The sequence below is a fragment of the Phaethon aethereus genome, assembly GCF_964289735.1.
Source record: "Phaethon aethereus genome assembly, chromosome: 1".
NCBI lineage: Eukaryota > Metazoa > Chordata > Aves > Phaethontiformes > Phaethontidae > Phaethon > Phaethon aethereus.
Window position 1 is genome coordinate 172,915,655 of NC_138575.1, and position 17,214 is coordinate 172,932,868.

The following is a 17,214-nucleotide window of genomic DNA, read 5'->3' on the forward strand; positions in this document are numbered from 1 at the left end:
CAGAGCCCAAATTTTCTGTAAAAGTTTCTGTAGAAGATATGTACATACTGCCTATTCATCTCAAATGAAGTTAGAAATTATTTCAGATGAGTACTTTGACAATCAAAATCAACAGAGATCTTTTTTTACTGTTACTATCCTGATATGCGGCAAGCTGTTAAATACCTTCTGGAAAAGTCATTACATAATATGTTCTTTTTTTTTTTCCTGCCAGAAAAGTCTTTTAATGCTTCCCAAAATACAGAATACGGTTTTAGAATAAGGTTAGTATCTTAAAATAAATTGCTGCACTAACCTATTTGACTACCCTATAACTCACTGCAAAAACAGATGCAAAGCAAAGAAAACCGCTGGGGACACTAGAGGGCGCGAGCACATTAAAAGTGTTTGAAAAGTCGTCTAAACTCAAAAAGCACAGTATTTTAAGTCAAAGAAAAGCAAACAGTGATGTCAGTCAAAACAATCCAAAGATTTCTCCCGTCGTGTCAAAATACTAGATCTTAAGACACTGAAAGTATGAGTTTGTTTGATTTCTCTGTAGTTAATTTCCAACAGAACTTGGCAGATCTTACGTATGCAAGTTCTGTGCACAAGGAAAACAGTTCTGCAACTGTAGAATGGGAAACATAGAAGTTTTCATGACAGCATTTAAAGAGCCTGATGTAAACCAGTTAAACACACCATTTTTACATTTAAATGAATAACATCAAAACAATGCAGGATGATACAATTAAATAATGCTGTCAGTAGCAGCAGTAATGTGGTCTAGACATGAACATGAGTAACATTCTTTTCCTATTTTTGTCTCCAATTTATCACAACATATTAGAAATGAGATGAGAAATGACCTAAAAAAAACCCATTTAAATCAAGGGAATCAAGTGAGACTTACTTGTTTCACCCACCACAAACACTTACTATTGAAATAAAGTACTTCTGATTTTTAACATACTATTCAGTCGCTGTACCAAATGTTATTTTGTACAATTAGTTCATAACTAAATGGGCATGAAAATCACAGTCATCTAAAACTCTGTCATGTGATTGACATGTTCACCTTTGTCAACACAGCAAAGTAATTTACCAGGGTAGAGCGATTATGGTTAAAAATGTGCTAGAACAAACTGTACCAACTCAAGGCAACCAGCAATACTCCTCCTAACAGGGCCATGACATTCCAGCTGCGCTATTAATTTCAGATTAATTAACCAGGACTCTGTGTCAGATAAATTACTTGAAAAAACACTGCTATTTACATAGACAATAGTAAGGAAGGCACAAAAACCTAGCTGAACATCAATCCTAAGGGGCTATAATCCAACTCTAGGTAATTTCAGATGTCCCTAAATCATCTTTTTAAGTGCCTATGAAAGCATTGGTTTATTTATCTCAACTTTGCTAGGGCTGAAAATGCACTTAACAGAGAGCTACATTTGAACGTGCTTATCTCTGAAAAGTATGCTACAAAAGTTCCTTTTCCAAGTCAGGACAACAAAAAATATTTTTATTTTCAAAAGGTCTATAAAATCCAATATAAAATATTTTTTCAACTTTTTTTTTCAAACTTTCTGCTAACTACTGTATTTCATACTGGCATTTCCAAAACAATTAGTGAATTACAGTCTATGCAAAATGTTGTCTCAGAAAAAGGAAATTCTGCTCTACTAAAACAACAAGTTTAGCAGGCTTTTCTGTATGCACAGGCTTCTGTAAGGCTCACCTGTGTGAGAAACACAGGTCAATATATAACCCACGGACATGAGAGTAGACATTTGCAAGTAGGCACTGTTGCAGTAAGTGAAAACAAGTTATAATTTATGACACTCCATGTCAAAAGGGAATTATATTAAATCAAGTTCTATTCGCCGTCTCCAAAAATTGGAATATGAAAACTATCAAGAACATTTAAGAAATTAAATAGTTTCTTGTAGATATAGGCTGAACATCATTTAAGCACATCATTTAGTATTATAAGGCTTTATGATCAGTCTGGCAGACTCAAGACACTAACTGGCCACTGCTCAAGCCTCACTGATACCACCTGTCTTTCACAGAGCTCTCATTTGATCTAGTTGGTGTCAACTGCCCCAATCTTTCTTCAAAATGTAATTGTTTGCCACTATTCATTGAGGAATGAAAAGGGTCAATGCAGAATGACTGTCGTCTCTGCTGATGCTTATAACTAAATGTAATTTCATCATAATACTTCCATTAGATATCAACATTTTTATCAATGAGAATAATTATATATTTTATTTATGTATTATTTCTTATTAATGAGAAGAGTGTCATATAACAATACACACAAATCCATAAAATATATAATACTGTTTCAGTATCTCATACTGATTCTTGACAAATTTAGCTATGTTAAGGATCATGGACAACATTTCTCGTTTGCTAAATATGCTGAGATCTGTAAAACAGAAAACTGACTGTTCCTATGACAAAAGAAACAGCTAAACAGCAAAATATATTATCAACATAAATGGCATGTCACACAGAGTAATTTCCCTAAGCAAAGGGACACAGCATCTATTGAAGTCAAACCTATTAATGTCTCTCAAACTACAGTGTTGTCTGTAGTATTCTGCAAAAAGGGGACTGTTTTTTTCCCCCCAGTGCTTTGTAAATTATTTCAAATTGAAACCCAGCATGGCGTATAGTGAGAAAACCACCTTTAATCAAGTAAAGAACCCGAGTTTTCAGGAATCCTTTGGATAACTAAACTGATATAACTGTTCTCAATGCAGTGGATTTACAGAGAAAGACTTCTGAGGAAAGGCTCAAATTACTTAATAAACCCCATAAATTATACCTTCAACATACAAAACAATATGGAGAAGTTAATGGTGGGGGAAAAAAGGCACAATGAACCCCAGAAGCATTTGTTTGCCTGCAGGAAAATTCATAGTTAAAGTCTAAACTAAAGAGAACTATACCATACCTCTGGATGACTGAGGAATATTTCATCAAACAGACTCCTAGACTCCCTAAACTGGGCGTGCTAAGCATGTAAAAACAGAAAAACATAAGACAAATGCAACTGAAAAGCATTAAGTAAAAGCCATTCATTGCAACATATAAACAAGTCATTTAACTGTTAGCAATATTTTTGCCCATTTAAATTAAACTTGTAAAATTGGTCTTGAGAATCTGAAAAGGAAAACATCAAAAGCCAAGGTAACTGATGCTATCACTACTGATAACATAAGGCTGTTACAATTTCTTTGGTACATGGAGTAATCTGGGAGCATTTGAAAAAAATAAATGTTTATGCACAATGTATTCTTGTAAGACAAACTACATTAAGGACTCCAAAAACAAGTACCAGAAGTTTCATTAAAATTTAAGTTTAGATTGATCGTATGATCTGTGGATGCAGGGCCTATGATGAAGTCTTTGATCACACTAATGTCTTGTGTAAGATTGCTACCTCACTCAAGAAAAAAAAAGGATGAAAGTTGTTTAGTGAATGAGTTGCCTTCTTATACCATTTTCCTCTCTTCTGCTCAATGGGTAAGTTTGTAGCCTTTTTTACTGCACGCTTTGGACTATACTATGAAGCAATTATCAGCTTCATTTATCACTCAAGGTAACGCAAGGACATTCAACTTTTTCCAACTGTTCACATTATTGACGTGATGAGGCAGTATCTCCTCATTTTACAAGGAAGAAATTAAGAGATATGATCATAGCAGAGTTCACATTCATAAGAGCATTATTTTCATAAGGCTGAAAATAAAAACTTAAAAAAAACCCCCATGTTCTATTGTCTGTGTATGTTTTGCAACGTATGTAATATACAAGTCAGATACTGTCCACAGCTGTCACTGCTTGTGATCTCCAAGACAGTGAAAAGTGAGAAAACAATTAACTACATACCAGCAGCACAAAGTTTAAGTCACTTATCTCTTCTTCCATGAGTATTCAGAACGAAGGATCAAAATCCTTCCCCTGAAGATGGCAAACCACCACTCTAACCATAATATGACCATTTCTTCTTATTCCAGTCATCTGCCAGATTAAGACAGCCTTATTATACAGTCTTAGTCCACCCCAATGTAAGCCCATCTGAGTTATTAAATAAGGCAGGGATTTTGTGGCAGTATCACATGGTAAGGTAATTAAAATGGCAATAATTAAAACTGTGCTGGTACATCATTTTAGTATCAGTTACAAAACTGGAATCCAGCTTCAGCATTGCCTACTTTTCCCCCAAATCTCAGCTTTGCAACCTTAATATTGTTTCTTTAACATAGCTTGTGTGTGTCCATGCCTGTGCTTTAAAAAAAAAAAAGAAAAAACACAGAAACAAACTTCTGCAAAGAACAAGCAGAAATTCTATCAAACTTGAGATCTTTAGCAGTCAGCAGGACTGTGGCTTTTAAATACTCTGAGTAGACTTCTGATACTAACTTAGTACTGCTGTAAGTCCACAAACTTTGTAGCCAATTTCTGCGTTGGGGGAATGATGGTGTGTTGCTACTGGTTTTTCATAAGTAAAATTCTTGTGGAGTCAGCACATAGTTCTTGAACGTCAAGTTCTAATATATGTTTTGGAAAAGCAGACTATGTAAAAGTTCATTTATCACTTTGTCACCATATGCTACTCTCCTACCTTTTAACTCCAGATTCCTTGTCCCTCCTGACTTCTTTTTTCTCACACACCAGCTTCAGCTCCTTTCCCAGCACCACATTTTGTCCCCACTTGGGTGCTTTTCTTCACCAATCCCAGTTACCCTTCTCCTCCTGTTTCTCATTTAAATCTCTCCGTACTCTCTCCATACCACTGCTCTCCATTCACCCTTGCCTTTTCTCATTCTGACTTAGACCCATCCTCTCTAATCATAGAATGGTTTGGGTTGGAAGGGACCTTTAAAGGTCATCTAGTCCAATCCCCCAGCAATAAGCAGGGACATCTTCAACTACATCAGGTTGCTGAGAGCCCCAACCAACCTGACCTTGCCAGGATAGACTGCCATCTACCACCTCTCTGGAAAACCTGTGCCAGGGTTTCACCACCCTCATTGGGAAAAATGTCTTCCTTAGATCTAGTCTAAACCCACCCTCGTTTAGTTTAAAACCGTTACCCCTTGTGGTGTTGCAACAGGCCCTGTTAAAAAGTCTGTCCCCATCTTTCTTATAAGCCCCGTTGAAGTACTGGAAGGCTACAGTAAGGTCTCCCCAGAGCCTTCTCTTCTCCAGGCTGAACAACCCCAACTCTCTCAGCCTGTCCTCACAGGAGACGTGTTCCATTCCTCTCATCATTTTGGTGGCCTCCTCTGGACCTGCTCCAACAGGTCCCTGTCTTTCCTGTCCTGAGGGCTCCAGAGCTAGACGCAGGACTCCAGGTCGTGTCTCAGCAGAGCAGAGCAGAGGGGCAGAATCATTGCCCTCAACCTGCTGGCCACAATTCCTTTGATGCAGCACAGGATATGGTTGGCCTTCTGGGTTGGGAGTGCACATTGCTGGCTCATGTCCAGCTTTTCATCTACCAGTACCCCCAAATCCTTCTCAGCAGGGCTGCTCTCAATCCCTGCCTGTGTTCACTTTGAGCCAGTTACCTCCTTGCCCAACCAAAACCAGCCTTCTCCTACAACACGTAAACTTCAGAGGCTCAGAGTCATTGTCGTTCTTCCGTCCACCTATCGATGCCCCTGCAATTGAACCAAGTGGCTTTCCCCTTCTCTTCTAAGCAAAGGCCAAGAATAATAAAACTACTTCTGAGCACACCAGAAATTCCTAATTCTGAGTCCAGTGTTTTCACCAGAAGCAGTCAAGAGCAGTCATAAGGTGTATCTACTTTTAGTCCCATAATCCTAGTCTGATACAGAACATTTGAGAATGTTCTCTGGTGACAGCACACCTGCTGTCCCATCCCCTTCAGAGCTAACAGCAGTCTGAACTTGTTCAGGCAAGACTAACTCCACACATTTACTAAATTGAAAGCTGTATGTATCAACTGTGGAAACTAATTTTTCAAAAACTTGTAATTTGGCCAAAACCAGGCAGATTTTCTAAGGAAGGGCAAAAGATGTTTCTGACACAGTGACCTGAACATGTGAGAGAGCTCTCCAAAAAAAGCTTAAGATGACAAGAAAAAAAAAAAACTGATTTTTTTGTTTGTTTGTTTTGCTTATCTTTATTCTTGAAATTGGCTGAACCCTAGTCTGAGGTTTTCCCTGTGAAATTCAGGTCAAGGAAGACTGCTTGTATGTCTGAAACTTTCATCCCATAGGGTTCTAGACAGACAAAGTTAAAAGCAACGTGAATCTTGCAAGAGAGTTGCACATGTCCTGTCTGAAGTGTAGGAGGACTGGTAATGGTACCCTAAAAGTTAAGGTTTGGGTTTCTGATGTCCCAAGTAAGTTTAAAAGTTTGTAATTTCAGATTGAGGGTTTCATTCAGACCAATATTTCAGAAAGTTTTACTTATGCAACAAGCAGTAAGGACAGACTACACAGAATCCATGCTCCTGTTAAAGCATTTAAAAGGTTACAGCTAGAAATCATCACTTCATAGCAGAAACTTGGCAAGTAACCATGCAAATGTTCCTGGTTCCCCGCTGCATTTAGCAAAACAGATTTGTGCAACACCTTCACTGGTGACATTACACAAATCCACTTTAACTTTAGCTGTGCGTACCTTAAACTGAGTGTTGCACACTGTGATTACTGCCCAGTAGTCAAGGAAGGAACAGCCTCCTGCTAGGTAAGCAGAATTGTTTCTCCCAGTCACAAGCACACTGCAGTCAGGAAGACTTAAAATGCATCTCAAATGCAACCACATTTGATCTCAAGGTGGAGATTTTTAGTGAAAGCACTGGAAGCCTAGTTTGGGTATAGCATATTATGGCCAATACTACCAAAACAGCAGAATTTCCACATTCCAAAACTTCGGAGAAAGAAAACGGAAGAACTTTGCTTATAAAATTAACATTGAACATTAATTGCAGATATAAAATTTTCCATGTTGAAGACTGTATTCTTTATAATTTTAGTTTTTATAAAACTATAAGCACTGAATATATACCTGAATATATGAATATACATATTACTTAATATACCTGTTTAGCATAATTTGTGGTGTGGGGTTTTTTGTTTGTTTTAAGTACTTGGAAGACTTCTTTGAACTTCCTTATTAAAATTTTCATGAAGCAAACAACAGGGACCTTTCCTTTTAAAAAAGTTCTACATTACTTGACGTTTTGACCCTTCCAGACTGTTGGAATTGTCCTTCCTCCCTGAAGGTCTACTTTGTTCATTAATTTTATTTGGGGTTTTTTTACCATCTGAAACACTAAATATCAGCAGTAAATCTACAAAGTAACATTAGTATGGATACCTAATTAAAAGATGACAAAATACTGGATAAACTATTAAGACAGGGCAAAATTTGGCTTTTAAAGATGTTTAGACAGCAGCTATGCCTCAGAAAAGAGTGAATATGATACACTTTTCATAGTACTCTATAACTAACTTACACTATCTACACAAAACCTCAGCATCCAAAATATTTAAATCATCATCCCACCATTATTTTAATAAATAAGCCATAATGTGGGTCTAATTGTTATAAATAATTAAATTAGCTTTATAAGTTTCACAAAATTGAAATAAAGCAGAACTATATCACTTACTCGTTGGGCAACTTCTGCTGCAGCAGCTGCCATTGCTGCAGCTTTGGCCTTCTCTGCTTCATCGTAAGTAGGAAGAGAGGTAGCTACACTGTATGGAGGTGGTACAGGATAAAATTCATTGTGTGTTTCTGTTCAAAATAAAGAGGTTATGCATTTTTAAGCCAGAAAGATGTCAAGAATATTAATTTTTACATGCGCATAAGCTTTGGAAAACAAAATATACTTTAACAGAGGCTAAAATTGATTATATTTGTATTTCAAGTTCTTGTAAGTTGTACCAAAAAATTATTTTTATAAAATAAAACAGTTAATAGCTTGATGGTGCTTTTAGTTCCTACTCAAGGCAGAAACCTTAACCTAGATGCTTCAGGGAGCCAACAATTTTATGAACAAAAAAATCGTATTTGCTGAGTTACATCCCTAGGCATTCCAACCAAAGGCTTTCTGTCAAATCATACAAAAGACATGCACAGAAGCATCCTAAAAAAAAGCTTTTAATTATCAACATCAATTAGTCACTTAAGTCCAGTAATAATCATGCTGTATTTTTATTAGCATGGCCTTGTTGCTAACTCCAGTTGTTCTATGAAAATCAGTTTTTCTAAGATTTCAATTTCACCACATGCTTTTAAAAATGTTCCTTCTATCAAAATGGACCACAGGCTTCATTCTTAAATACTGAAATAGTAAAGCATCATCATATAAAATAGAATTATTAACAAATTGAATAAAAACTATTTAAAATACACCTTTTGCTTCCTTCTACAGCCAGCAGCAGTTTGTAAAAAGATTGCTTACATGGTAAAGACTTGTCAGCACAGGTCACATGGTAAAAAGATCTGTCAGCACACCACCACAAAGATGTTATATATAGGGATAATGCTGCATACTTGCAAACACTCTCAAAGAACAGGGTCAGGAAATTGCTCCTTTAATCACCATTAAAAAAAATTAGGTTAGAGATTACTTCTAAAATATTTTCTGGCCCATGAGAGACACAAATCCAAGCAACTTTGCTTAAACAGGGACTTCGATGTTGCCTGCTGTTAAATCTCCCATACCCCAAAGAAAAGTCACAACCTCATGAGAAAGGGAGCAGTGAATAAATGGAGAAAAAGACCCCTGTTACCCGTTTTCCACAAGAAGATTTATCAAGAGCCTTTAAAGCAAAATGAATCTTTCCATAGCAATATTTTCACCAAACAATACCACACATTTAAGAAGTTTGAGTTTTGACAAATTAGTGTTTCGTTGGTTTTTTGTTGGTTTTGTTTTTTTTTTTTAACAAGGAAGCAATGAAAATTGTTAATGAGGTCTAATAATGGAGCAGTACTCAAAGACGTAGATTACATGTGGAACCGAACCACATGCAGACTTAAATAAAACCTATTACACCAATTAACGAACATCCATTTAGTCTAGTAATTTGGCAGTGTAATTTAGAAATGTGCTTCTTCTGAACAAACCAGGCAAGAGGCTGCGCATGAAAGCACCGCTTTTGACTGCAATTGTGTGCGTAGAAAAAAACAGAAAAAAACTACACCATCGTGCCACTTTGAACCAAGTGCTGATTCACGCACGCTCCTCCCTGTTATGTAAGAAAAATACCTGAGGTTGCAGCTGCTTCTACAGCTATGCTACAGTAAGGTGGAGGGGAAGTGTCTGCTTCAGATAAGGCTGCTGTCTGCGGAGTCTGCGTAGTCTCTGTAGACGTGGAAGGCTGCTCAGCTGCTGAAGACTCTGGGGGGTCATCCTCATTGTGAAGCTTAGAAGAAAAACACACAGATTTCAGATGCACTTAGGGAATACTTTCCATGCCAACCTAGTACTTGCACAGACATCATCTAAAAGAGAGAAGATTACTCTTCAACAAAACCAAAAATTATTTACAAAACAGCACATGACTACTTTAAGTAGTCCAGTTAAATCCTATTAAGCAAACAGCTCAAGATAATCTTAATTGCCTTTCCCCCGTGCCCCCAGAAATGGATTCCTTCTCAATGATGTTCACAGAGTCTTAAAAATCTGGTTTTTTTAATGCTACCATATGGGAAAATACTGACTATAAAATACTTTCTATTATATCAATATTTGAACACTATTGCACTTTTTTTTTCTCTTAAATACATTCCTAAAATGTATTAATCTATTTTAAAATACAACAGGTGAGCAACACTATCTTTTATTGTATTAATCTAGAAAAAATAAAAAATAAGACAAATTTCTACTTCTATAACTGGGATTTTTATATTCTTGCTTGTCTCTCTTGTCTCTCCATTCAAATTCTGAGACTTTTCAAAACATTCTGCTTTTCTTTACAGTATAGAAAGAATCCTTTCCCTATAAAACTTTAGACTGGTAGGTCGGTTGGTTAGTTGGTTGTTTTTTTAAAATGCAGTTTTAAGAGTAAAGTACAATCAGATTACTGGGAAAAGCACACTCTCAGAAGAAAGAATGCTAAGTTCTTTGTTAAGTAGTGTAACATTCATACCAAAACTGTTTTATATCCAGAGTATACCAAAGGTCACAGTATGGTTGAGGTTGGAAAGGATCTCTGGGGGGGCATCTGGTCCAACCTCCCTGCTCAACCACAGCTACCTACAGCTGGTTGTTGGTTGCCCAGGACCCTGTCCTGATGGCTTTTGAGTATCTCCCAGGATGGACACTCCACAACCTTCCTGGGCAACTTGTTCCATTACTCAGTCACCCTCATATTATAAAATATAAAAATAATTTAAAAAAAAAAAGGAGTGTTTCCTGATGTTCAGAGGGAACTTGTGTTTCACTGTGCCCATTGCCTCTGGTCCTGTTGCTGGGCACCACTGAAAGGAGCCTGGCTCCATCCTCTTTGCACCCTCCCTTCAGGTATTTATATGCATTGATGAGATCCCTCTGAGCCTTCTCTTCTCCAGGCTGAACAGTCCCAGGTCTCTCAGCCTGTCCTCATATGTGAGATGCTCTGGTCCCTTCATCATCTTGGGGGCTCTTTGTTGGATTCTCTCCAGCATGTCCATGCCCCTCTTATACTGGGGAGCCCAGAGGTGGGCACAGCACCGCAGCCTCACCAAATGCTGAGCAGAGGGGAAGGGTCACCCCCTCAACCTGCTGGCAATCCTTTGCCTAGTGCAGCCCAAGATACCGTTAACCTTCTTTGTGGGAAGAGCACACTGCTGGCTCATGTTCAAGTTCTGCAAGTTACAAATTCCATGCTTATCTTTAGTTTTTCATTAGAAAGAAAACAGCAGGAATCACAAGCATAGAAGACTTTTCAACAGTAGGCAGGTAAACTGAAAAGATAGTTCAAGAAAAAACAAAAAACACTTCAACAAGAAGTTAGTGCAACAGAACGACTTCATGCAATTTTCACATGACTTCTACCACACTCTTCTCCTTAGACGTGTCAAATTAGAACTGATAAAGTTTCTTGCTAAAGCATTTTTCATCATTTTTCAGGAGTCTCTCCAAATGCTGTCTTCAAATAATTACACCTTAAAGATTAAAGGGTTTATCTATACATACAAACTACATATATATACACACAGAGGCATAATACACACATGAACGCATACTGTTATGGAGAAGTCCCCTTCAATGGAACTGATAGAGATTTTGGGTACTGAGCAATCAGGTCATTTAACGGCTAATCAGTGATCCAGAAGAAATAGTAAACTGAGAAGCAGGTACAGGTATATAGCCATTCAGAGCAGTTAAGGCCAAAGAAAACAAAACCACTTCAAAATAACCTAATATATTTAGGGATATAGAAAGCAAGTGACAACACAAAACACTTGATTCTAAAAACGCTGAGCACTTCAGAAAACAGCCCGAGAGCTATGAATGTTACAGTTCTAAATTAAGTACAACCATGCACAAGAAAAATCTAGTATTGCAATGGATATAGCTAAAATCAAACCATTTTTAAATAATACTGCCATTTCATTAGCAATGAGACAAATAACAGAACAGTATTAACATACTTTTATACTAATGGTTGGTACACCCACCCTCATTTGGGATGTGTGTATAGTTCTGACTACACCACCACAACAACCTGGTCTATGAGCAGGGGAAGAAGTAAAGCCTAGGTAATGGATTTCTGTCTGTTGCCTCCATTCTTCCTTTCCTTTCACCCTCCACTTCAATCACCACAACTTTTTTTCCCTACCAAGCCGTAGTATATGCTGTCACTATCCTGAAGACACACAGAGATCCACAGCAACTCATTGATCAAAGAGCATACTACTGCTCAAAACCCACTTTGCCACTACTGAGGAAATTTGTCTCTTCTACATGCTTTCTTGAAAGTTACCGTTCTCCAAATTATCTGTAATGTAATAACAGTTACAAACGATGGGGGTAACATGAGGATGTGAGAACATGCACATGAGACTCCTTGCTTTCAAAGACCAAATTAATTAGTCATTCAATTGTTACAGCAACTGCAATTAGGAAACAGAGAAATACCATCCTAAAGGCTCCATACAAGATAGTCCCATTATGCCCTTTAGTGCATTCAAAAGGTCTTTATTTTTTAGGGCTCATGTTCAGGGACCAAGCATTCCTATTTATCCCGTCTTCTACTATATAGACTTTTCGGAAACTCTGAAAGGCATCAAGGTTACCCTGATGCAGCAACTTAAAAATTGTAAGACTCCTTACAGAATATCCCATCATAAATATCACAAGAAGTGGATTAAGCAGCTTCACAGAATCACAGAATCACTAGGTTGGAAAGGACCTTTAAGATCATCAAGTCCAACCATTAATCCAGAACCACCATGTCCCCTAAACCATGTCCTGAAGCGCCACATCCACACGTTTTTTGAACACTTCCAGGGATGGCGACTCCACCACCTCCCTGGGCAGCCTGTTCCAATGCCTGACCACCCTCTCAGTGAAGAAATTTTTCCTAATATCCAATCTAAACCTCCCCTGGCGCAACTTGAGGCCATCTCCTCTTGTCCTATCACTAGTTACTTGGGAGAAGAGACCAACACCCTCGTCGCCACAACCCCCTTTCAGGTAGTTGTAGAGAGCGATAAGGTCTCCCCTCAGCCTCCTCTTCTCCAGACTAAACAACCCCAGTTCCCTCAGCCGCTCCTCATAAGACATGTGCTCCAGACCCCTCACCAGCTTCGTTGCCCTTCTCTGGACACGCTCCAGCACCTCAACATCCTTCTTGTAGTGAGGGGCCCAAAACTGAACACAGTATTCAAGGTGCGGCCTCACCAGTGCCGAGTACAGGGGCACAATCACTTCCCTACTCCTGCTGGCCACACTATTCCTGATACAGGCCAGGACGCTGTTGGCCTTCTCGGCCACCTGGGCACACTGCCGGCTCATATTCAGCCGGGTGTCAACCAGCACCCCCAGGTCCCTTTCCGCCGGGCTGCTCTCCAGCCACTCCTCCCCAAGCCTGTAGCATTGCATGGGGTTGTTGTGGCCAAAGTGCAGGACCCTGCACTTGGCCTTATTAAACCTCATACAGTTGGCCTCTGCCCATCGATCCAGCCTGTCCAGATCCCTCTGCAGAGCCCTCCTACCCTCCAGCAGATCAACACTCCCACTCAGCTTGGTGTCATCTGCAAACTTACTGAGGGAGCACTCAATTCCCTCATCCAGATCATCTATAAAGATATTGAACAAGACTGGTCCCAGAACCGAGCCCTGGGGAACACCACTCGTGACCGGCCGCCAGCCGGATTTAACGCCCTTCACCACAACTCTCTGGGCTCGGCCATCCAGCCAGTTCCTCACCCAGCGAAGAGTAAACCCGTCTAAGCCACGAGCCGCCAGTTTCTCCAGGAGAATGCTGTGGGAGACACTGTCAAAGGCTTTACTAAAATCCAGGTAGACAACGTCCACTGCCTTTCCCTCATCCACTAGGCAGGTCACCTGGTCATAGAAGGAGATCAGGTTGGTCAAGCAGGACCTGCCTTTCATGAACCCATGCTGGCTGGGCCTGATCCTTTGGCTGTTCTGCAGATGCCCTGTGAGCACTCTCAAAACCAACCGTTCCATAATCTTCCCTGGAACAGAGGTCAGGCTGACAGGCCTGTAGTTCCCAGGATCCTCCTTCCGGCCTTTCTTGTAGACGGGCGTCACATTGGCAAGCCTCCAGTCTTCTGGGACCTCCCCTGTTAACCAGGACTGCTGATAAACGATGGAGAGTGGCTTGGCAAGGTCCTCCGCCAGCTCTCTCAGTACTCTTGGGTGGATCCCATCAGGCCCCATAGACTTGTGGGTGTCCAGGTGGCTTAGCATGTCCTTGACTGCTTCCTCCTGGATTATGAGGAGTACATTGTGCTCTCCATCCCCATCTTCCAGCTCAGGGGGCTGAATATCCTGTGGATACCTGGAGTGGCTATTAAAGACTGAGACAAAGAAGGCATTAAGTACCTCAGCCTTGTCCTCGTCCTTGGAGACAATGTTCCCCTCCCATATCCAGTAGGGGATGGAGATTCTCCTTGCCTCTCTTTTTGTTGTTAATATATTTGTAAAAACATTTTTTATTATCCTTTACGACTGTGGCCAGACTGAGCTCTAGCTGGGCTTTTGCCTTTCTAATTTCGTCCCTGCTTGACCTAACGAGATCCTTGTACTCTTCATGAGTTGCCTTCCCCTTCTTCCAGAGGTGATAAACTCTCCTCTTTTCCCTGAGTCCCAGCAAAATCTCCCTGTTCAGCCAGGCCGGTCGCCTTCCCCGCCAGCTCTTCTTACGGCACATGGGGACCGCCTGCTCCTGTGCCTTTAAGATTTCCTTCTTGAAGACTGTCCAGCCTTCCTGGACCCCTTTGTCCTTCAGGACTGTCTCCCAAGGGACTCTCTCAACCAGTGACCTGAACAGGCCAAAGTCTGCCCTCCGCAAGTCCATGATAGCAGTTTTGCTGAGTCCTCTCCTTACTTCACTCACAACTGAGAATTCTATCATGTCATGGTCGCTAAGCCCAAGACGGCCTCCGACCACCACATCTCTCACCAGTCCTTCTCTGTTTGTAAACAGCAGGTCTAGCAAGGCACCTCCCCTGGTGGGCTCACTCACCAGCTGCATCAGGAAGTTATCCTCCACACACTCCAGGAACCTCCTAGACTGTTTCCTCTCTGCCGTGTTATACTTCCAGCAGATGTCCGGTAGATTGAAGTGCCCCACAAGAACAAGGGCCAGCGAATGCGAGACCTCCGCCAGTCGCTTATAGAATGTCTCATCCGTCTCTTCATCCTGGTTGGGTGGTCTGTAACAGACTCCCAGCAGGATGTCTGCCTCATTGGCCTTCCCCCTCATCCTTACCCACAAGCACTCTACTTGGTCTTCACAATCTTCGATTTCTATGCAATCAAAACACTCCCTAACATACAGAGCCACCCCACCGCCTCTCCTTCCCATTCTATCCCTTCGGAAGAGCTTATAGCCATCCATTGCAGCACTCCAGTCATGAGAAGAATCCCACCATGTTTCTGTGATGGCAACTACGTCATAGCTGTCGCGCTGCACAATGGCTTCCAGCTCCTCCTGTTTGGTGCCCATGCTGCGTGCATTGGTGTAGATAGCTTGAGTATTTACAGCTAGAATAATAAACACAAGTTGTTCCATGAACAGAAACCATCTTTTATTAGTTCTCCTTCAAGTGTCCCATCTCCTCAAGGCAGTAACTTCAGCTCCTCTCCAAGGACTCCACTTGGTTGGGGTAAAAACCAAAACAAAAACAATAAAACCCTACCACTGCAGCACTACTTGCCCCAGCAAGCTGGAAATTTTGCCTATGTCAGCAGGGTAGACAATGGTGGTCATATTGTTTTGTCTTGTAGCAACTCTGCCTTGTCTTCATAGGGTACTGATTCTCCCCTGGGGAGTCACCAGTTTGCTTGAAACCAGTAGGAACCCAACTACCTTTGAGCCTCCCCCTTCCCATTTATTTTTGGCTTATACTGGCTGGTAAATTCAGAAGTTATTTTTGGAGACAGGGGCAGAAGCAGCCTGACACTCTGCATAGTTTTCATTGCCATAGAAACCAAGCTAGAAACACTCAGAAGGGAACGTCTGCTTCAAGGCATTACTTATACCATGTACTTAAATGTTACCTGAAACAGCAGTTAACATTAAAAGTATAGAAATCGTATCTAAGATTTTTTTCCCCCAATAGTAAGGTTATTTTTTTCCACCTCTTAATTAAAGAACTAAGGAGAACTCACAGTTCATCATCCCAGCCCCCTCCCAAGCCCCCAATGAACCTTCATATAGTAGTAAGCAATACAGCTGCTTTTGCCAAGATTATGGTCAAACCAATTGCCAGGACCTATTAAACTACAGATAACTGTAAATTACTACCTTTCCCTGCCCCCACCATCACATTTTAAAAGCAGGACACAAAGACCTTTTTTTCTTCACTTCTTGGTCTGTACACTGGGTATCTCGCTGACTATATGGAGCTTTACAATTAAAAAAAAGGGAAGATTTTGTTATTAGACATATTACTCGAACTGTTTACACAAATACTTCAATCCCTGCTTTCACAGCCCTCGAACTACAGTACATTACAGGTTCAAAAGTCACGATGCTCATATTCTCAAAATATATCTATGTTAGGACTCTTTCAAAGTTCAATCTAGGAGCAATGGCTCTTCTGCCACCAATGACTCAAAATCTCATGGTAACTACTAAAGAGCATGCAGTACAGGAAAAAACATTAGTTTCTTTCATATGATTTTTACCCTACATTATCTTGAGTTTCTTTCCTAGAAAAGGTCAATAAAACAATGATTCCCTATTTCATTTAAGAAGAAGGTAAAAAAAAAAGGTAAAATCAATGTCAGACCTTTCAGCATCAAAATACTGTGGAAAATACAGCTACCTATATTTTATATTTTTTTAATAAATAATGTCTTTAAAGAAGTACTGCATCTCCTCCTGTAATTTATTTCCTGAAGTCTGTTATTTTGTTTGTGCAATTATTATTTCCAAAGTAATCAGATACAATGCCTGCAATCAGCTGACACCCTACAAAGAACATGAACCACAGGAAAGTGCATAGTACAGAAGCCTTTACTGAAGGGACTAATTCGGATACTTTTACTCTTTAGGCTTTTCAAGATAAAAACTTAAACTGGGAGGAATATCTCATTCTCTGCCTACACTTTTCATTTATCTGCAGATAATAATTATGTCTGACTTACAAAAGTTTGTTTGCCTGTATAAACAGTTTGCTTTATTTGTGGTTGAACTGACTGATTGCACAAGAGTAGCACTATAGGCAAGTTATTGAAGTATGCCAATTTAAAAAAAAAATCATGAGAAAAGGATATATTAAGATGTCTTGGGTCACCTGTACCATATTTACACAAGATTAGAACAATGTTTTCTGATAAAGCATGTTAAGGTAGCACACACTAGCTCTAGTCATACGGTAACACGTGCAAACAGTACTCAGTCTGCTTCCGTTACCTAATTTTACGTACGTTTCAAAAGCTGCTGTTTTCCCATTTCATAAAATATGATCTACAGAAATCAGTATGTTGAAGAATTACTGCAACATACTTAACTTCAACAGCACACTGCAAGCATTTAAAAAGACCTT

At 39.9% G+C, this 17,214-nt stretch overlaps 1 protein-coding gene across 2 annotated transcripts in view; it reads right to left on the reverse strand.

The window, feature by feature from the left end:
* NDFIP2 (Nedd4 family interacting protein 2) overlaps positions 1–17,214 on the reverse strand; it is a gene marked incomplete at both ends in the record, with an annotated part of 49,419 nt that overhangs the window by 18,368 nt on the left and 13,837 nt on the right. Inside the window, 3 exons of one of the 2 annotated variants that reach the window (XM_082014063.1) lie at positions 2,948–3,007; positions 7,643–7,770; positions 9,251–9,407. In XM_082014063.1, the coding sequence (XP_081870189.1) occupies positions 2,948–3,007; positions 7,643–7,770; positions 9,251–9,407 (345 nt within the window). The remainder of the gene's footprint in view (positions 1–2,947; positions 3,008–7,642; positions 7,771–9,250; positions 9,408–17,214) is intronic. The other variant, XM_082014064.1, reaches the window with a different exon arrangement.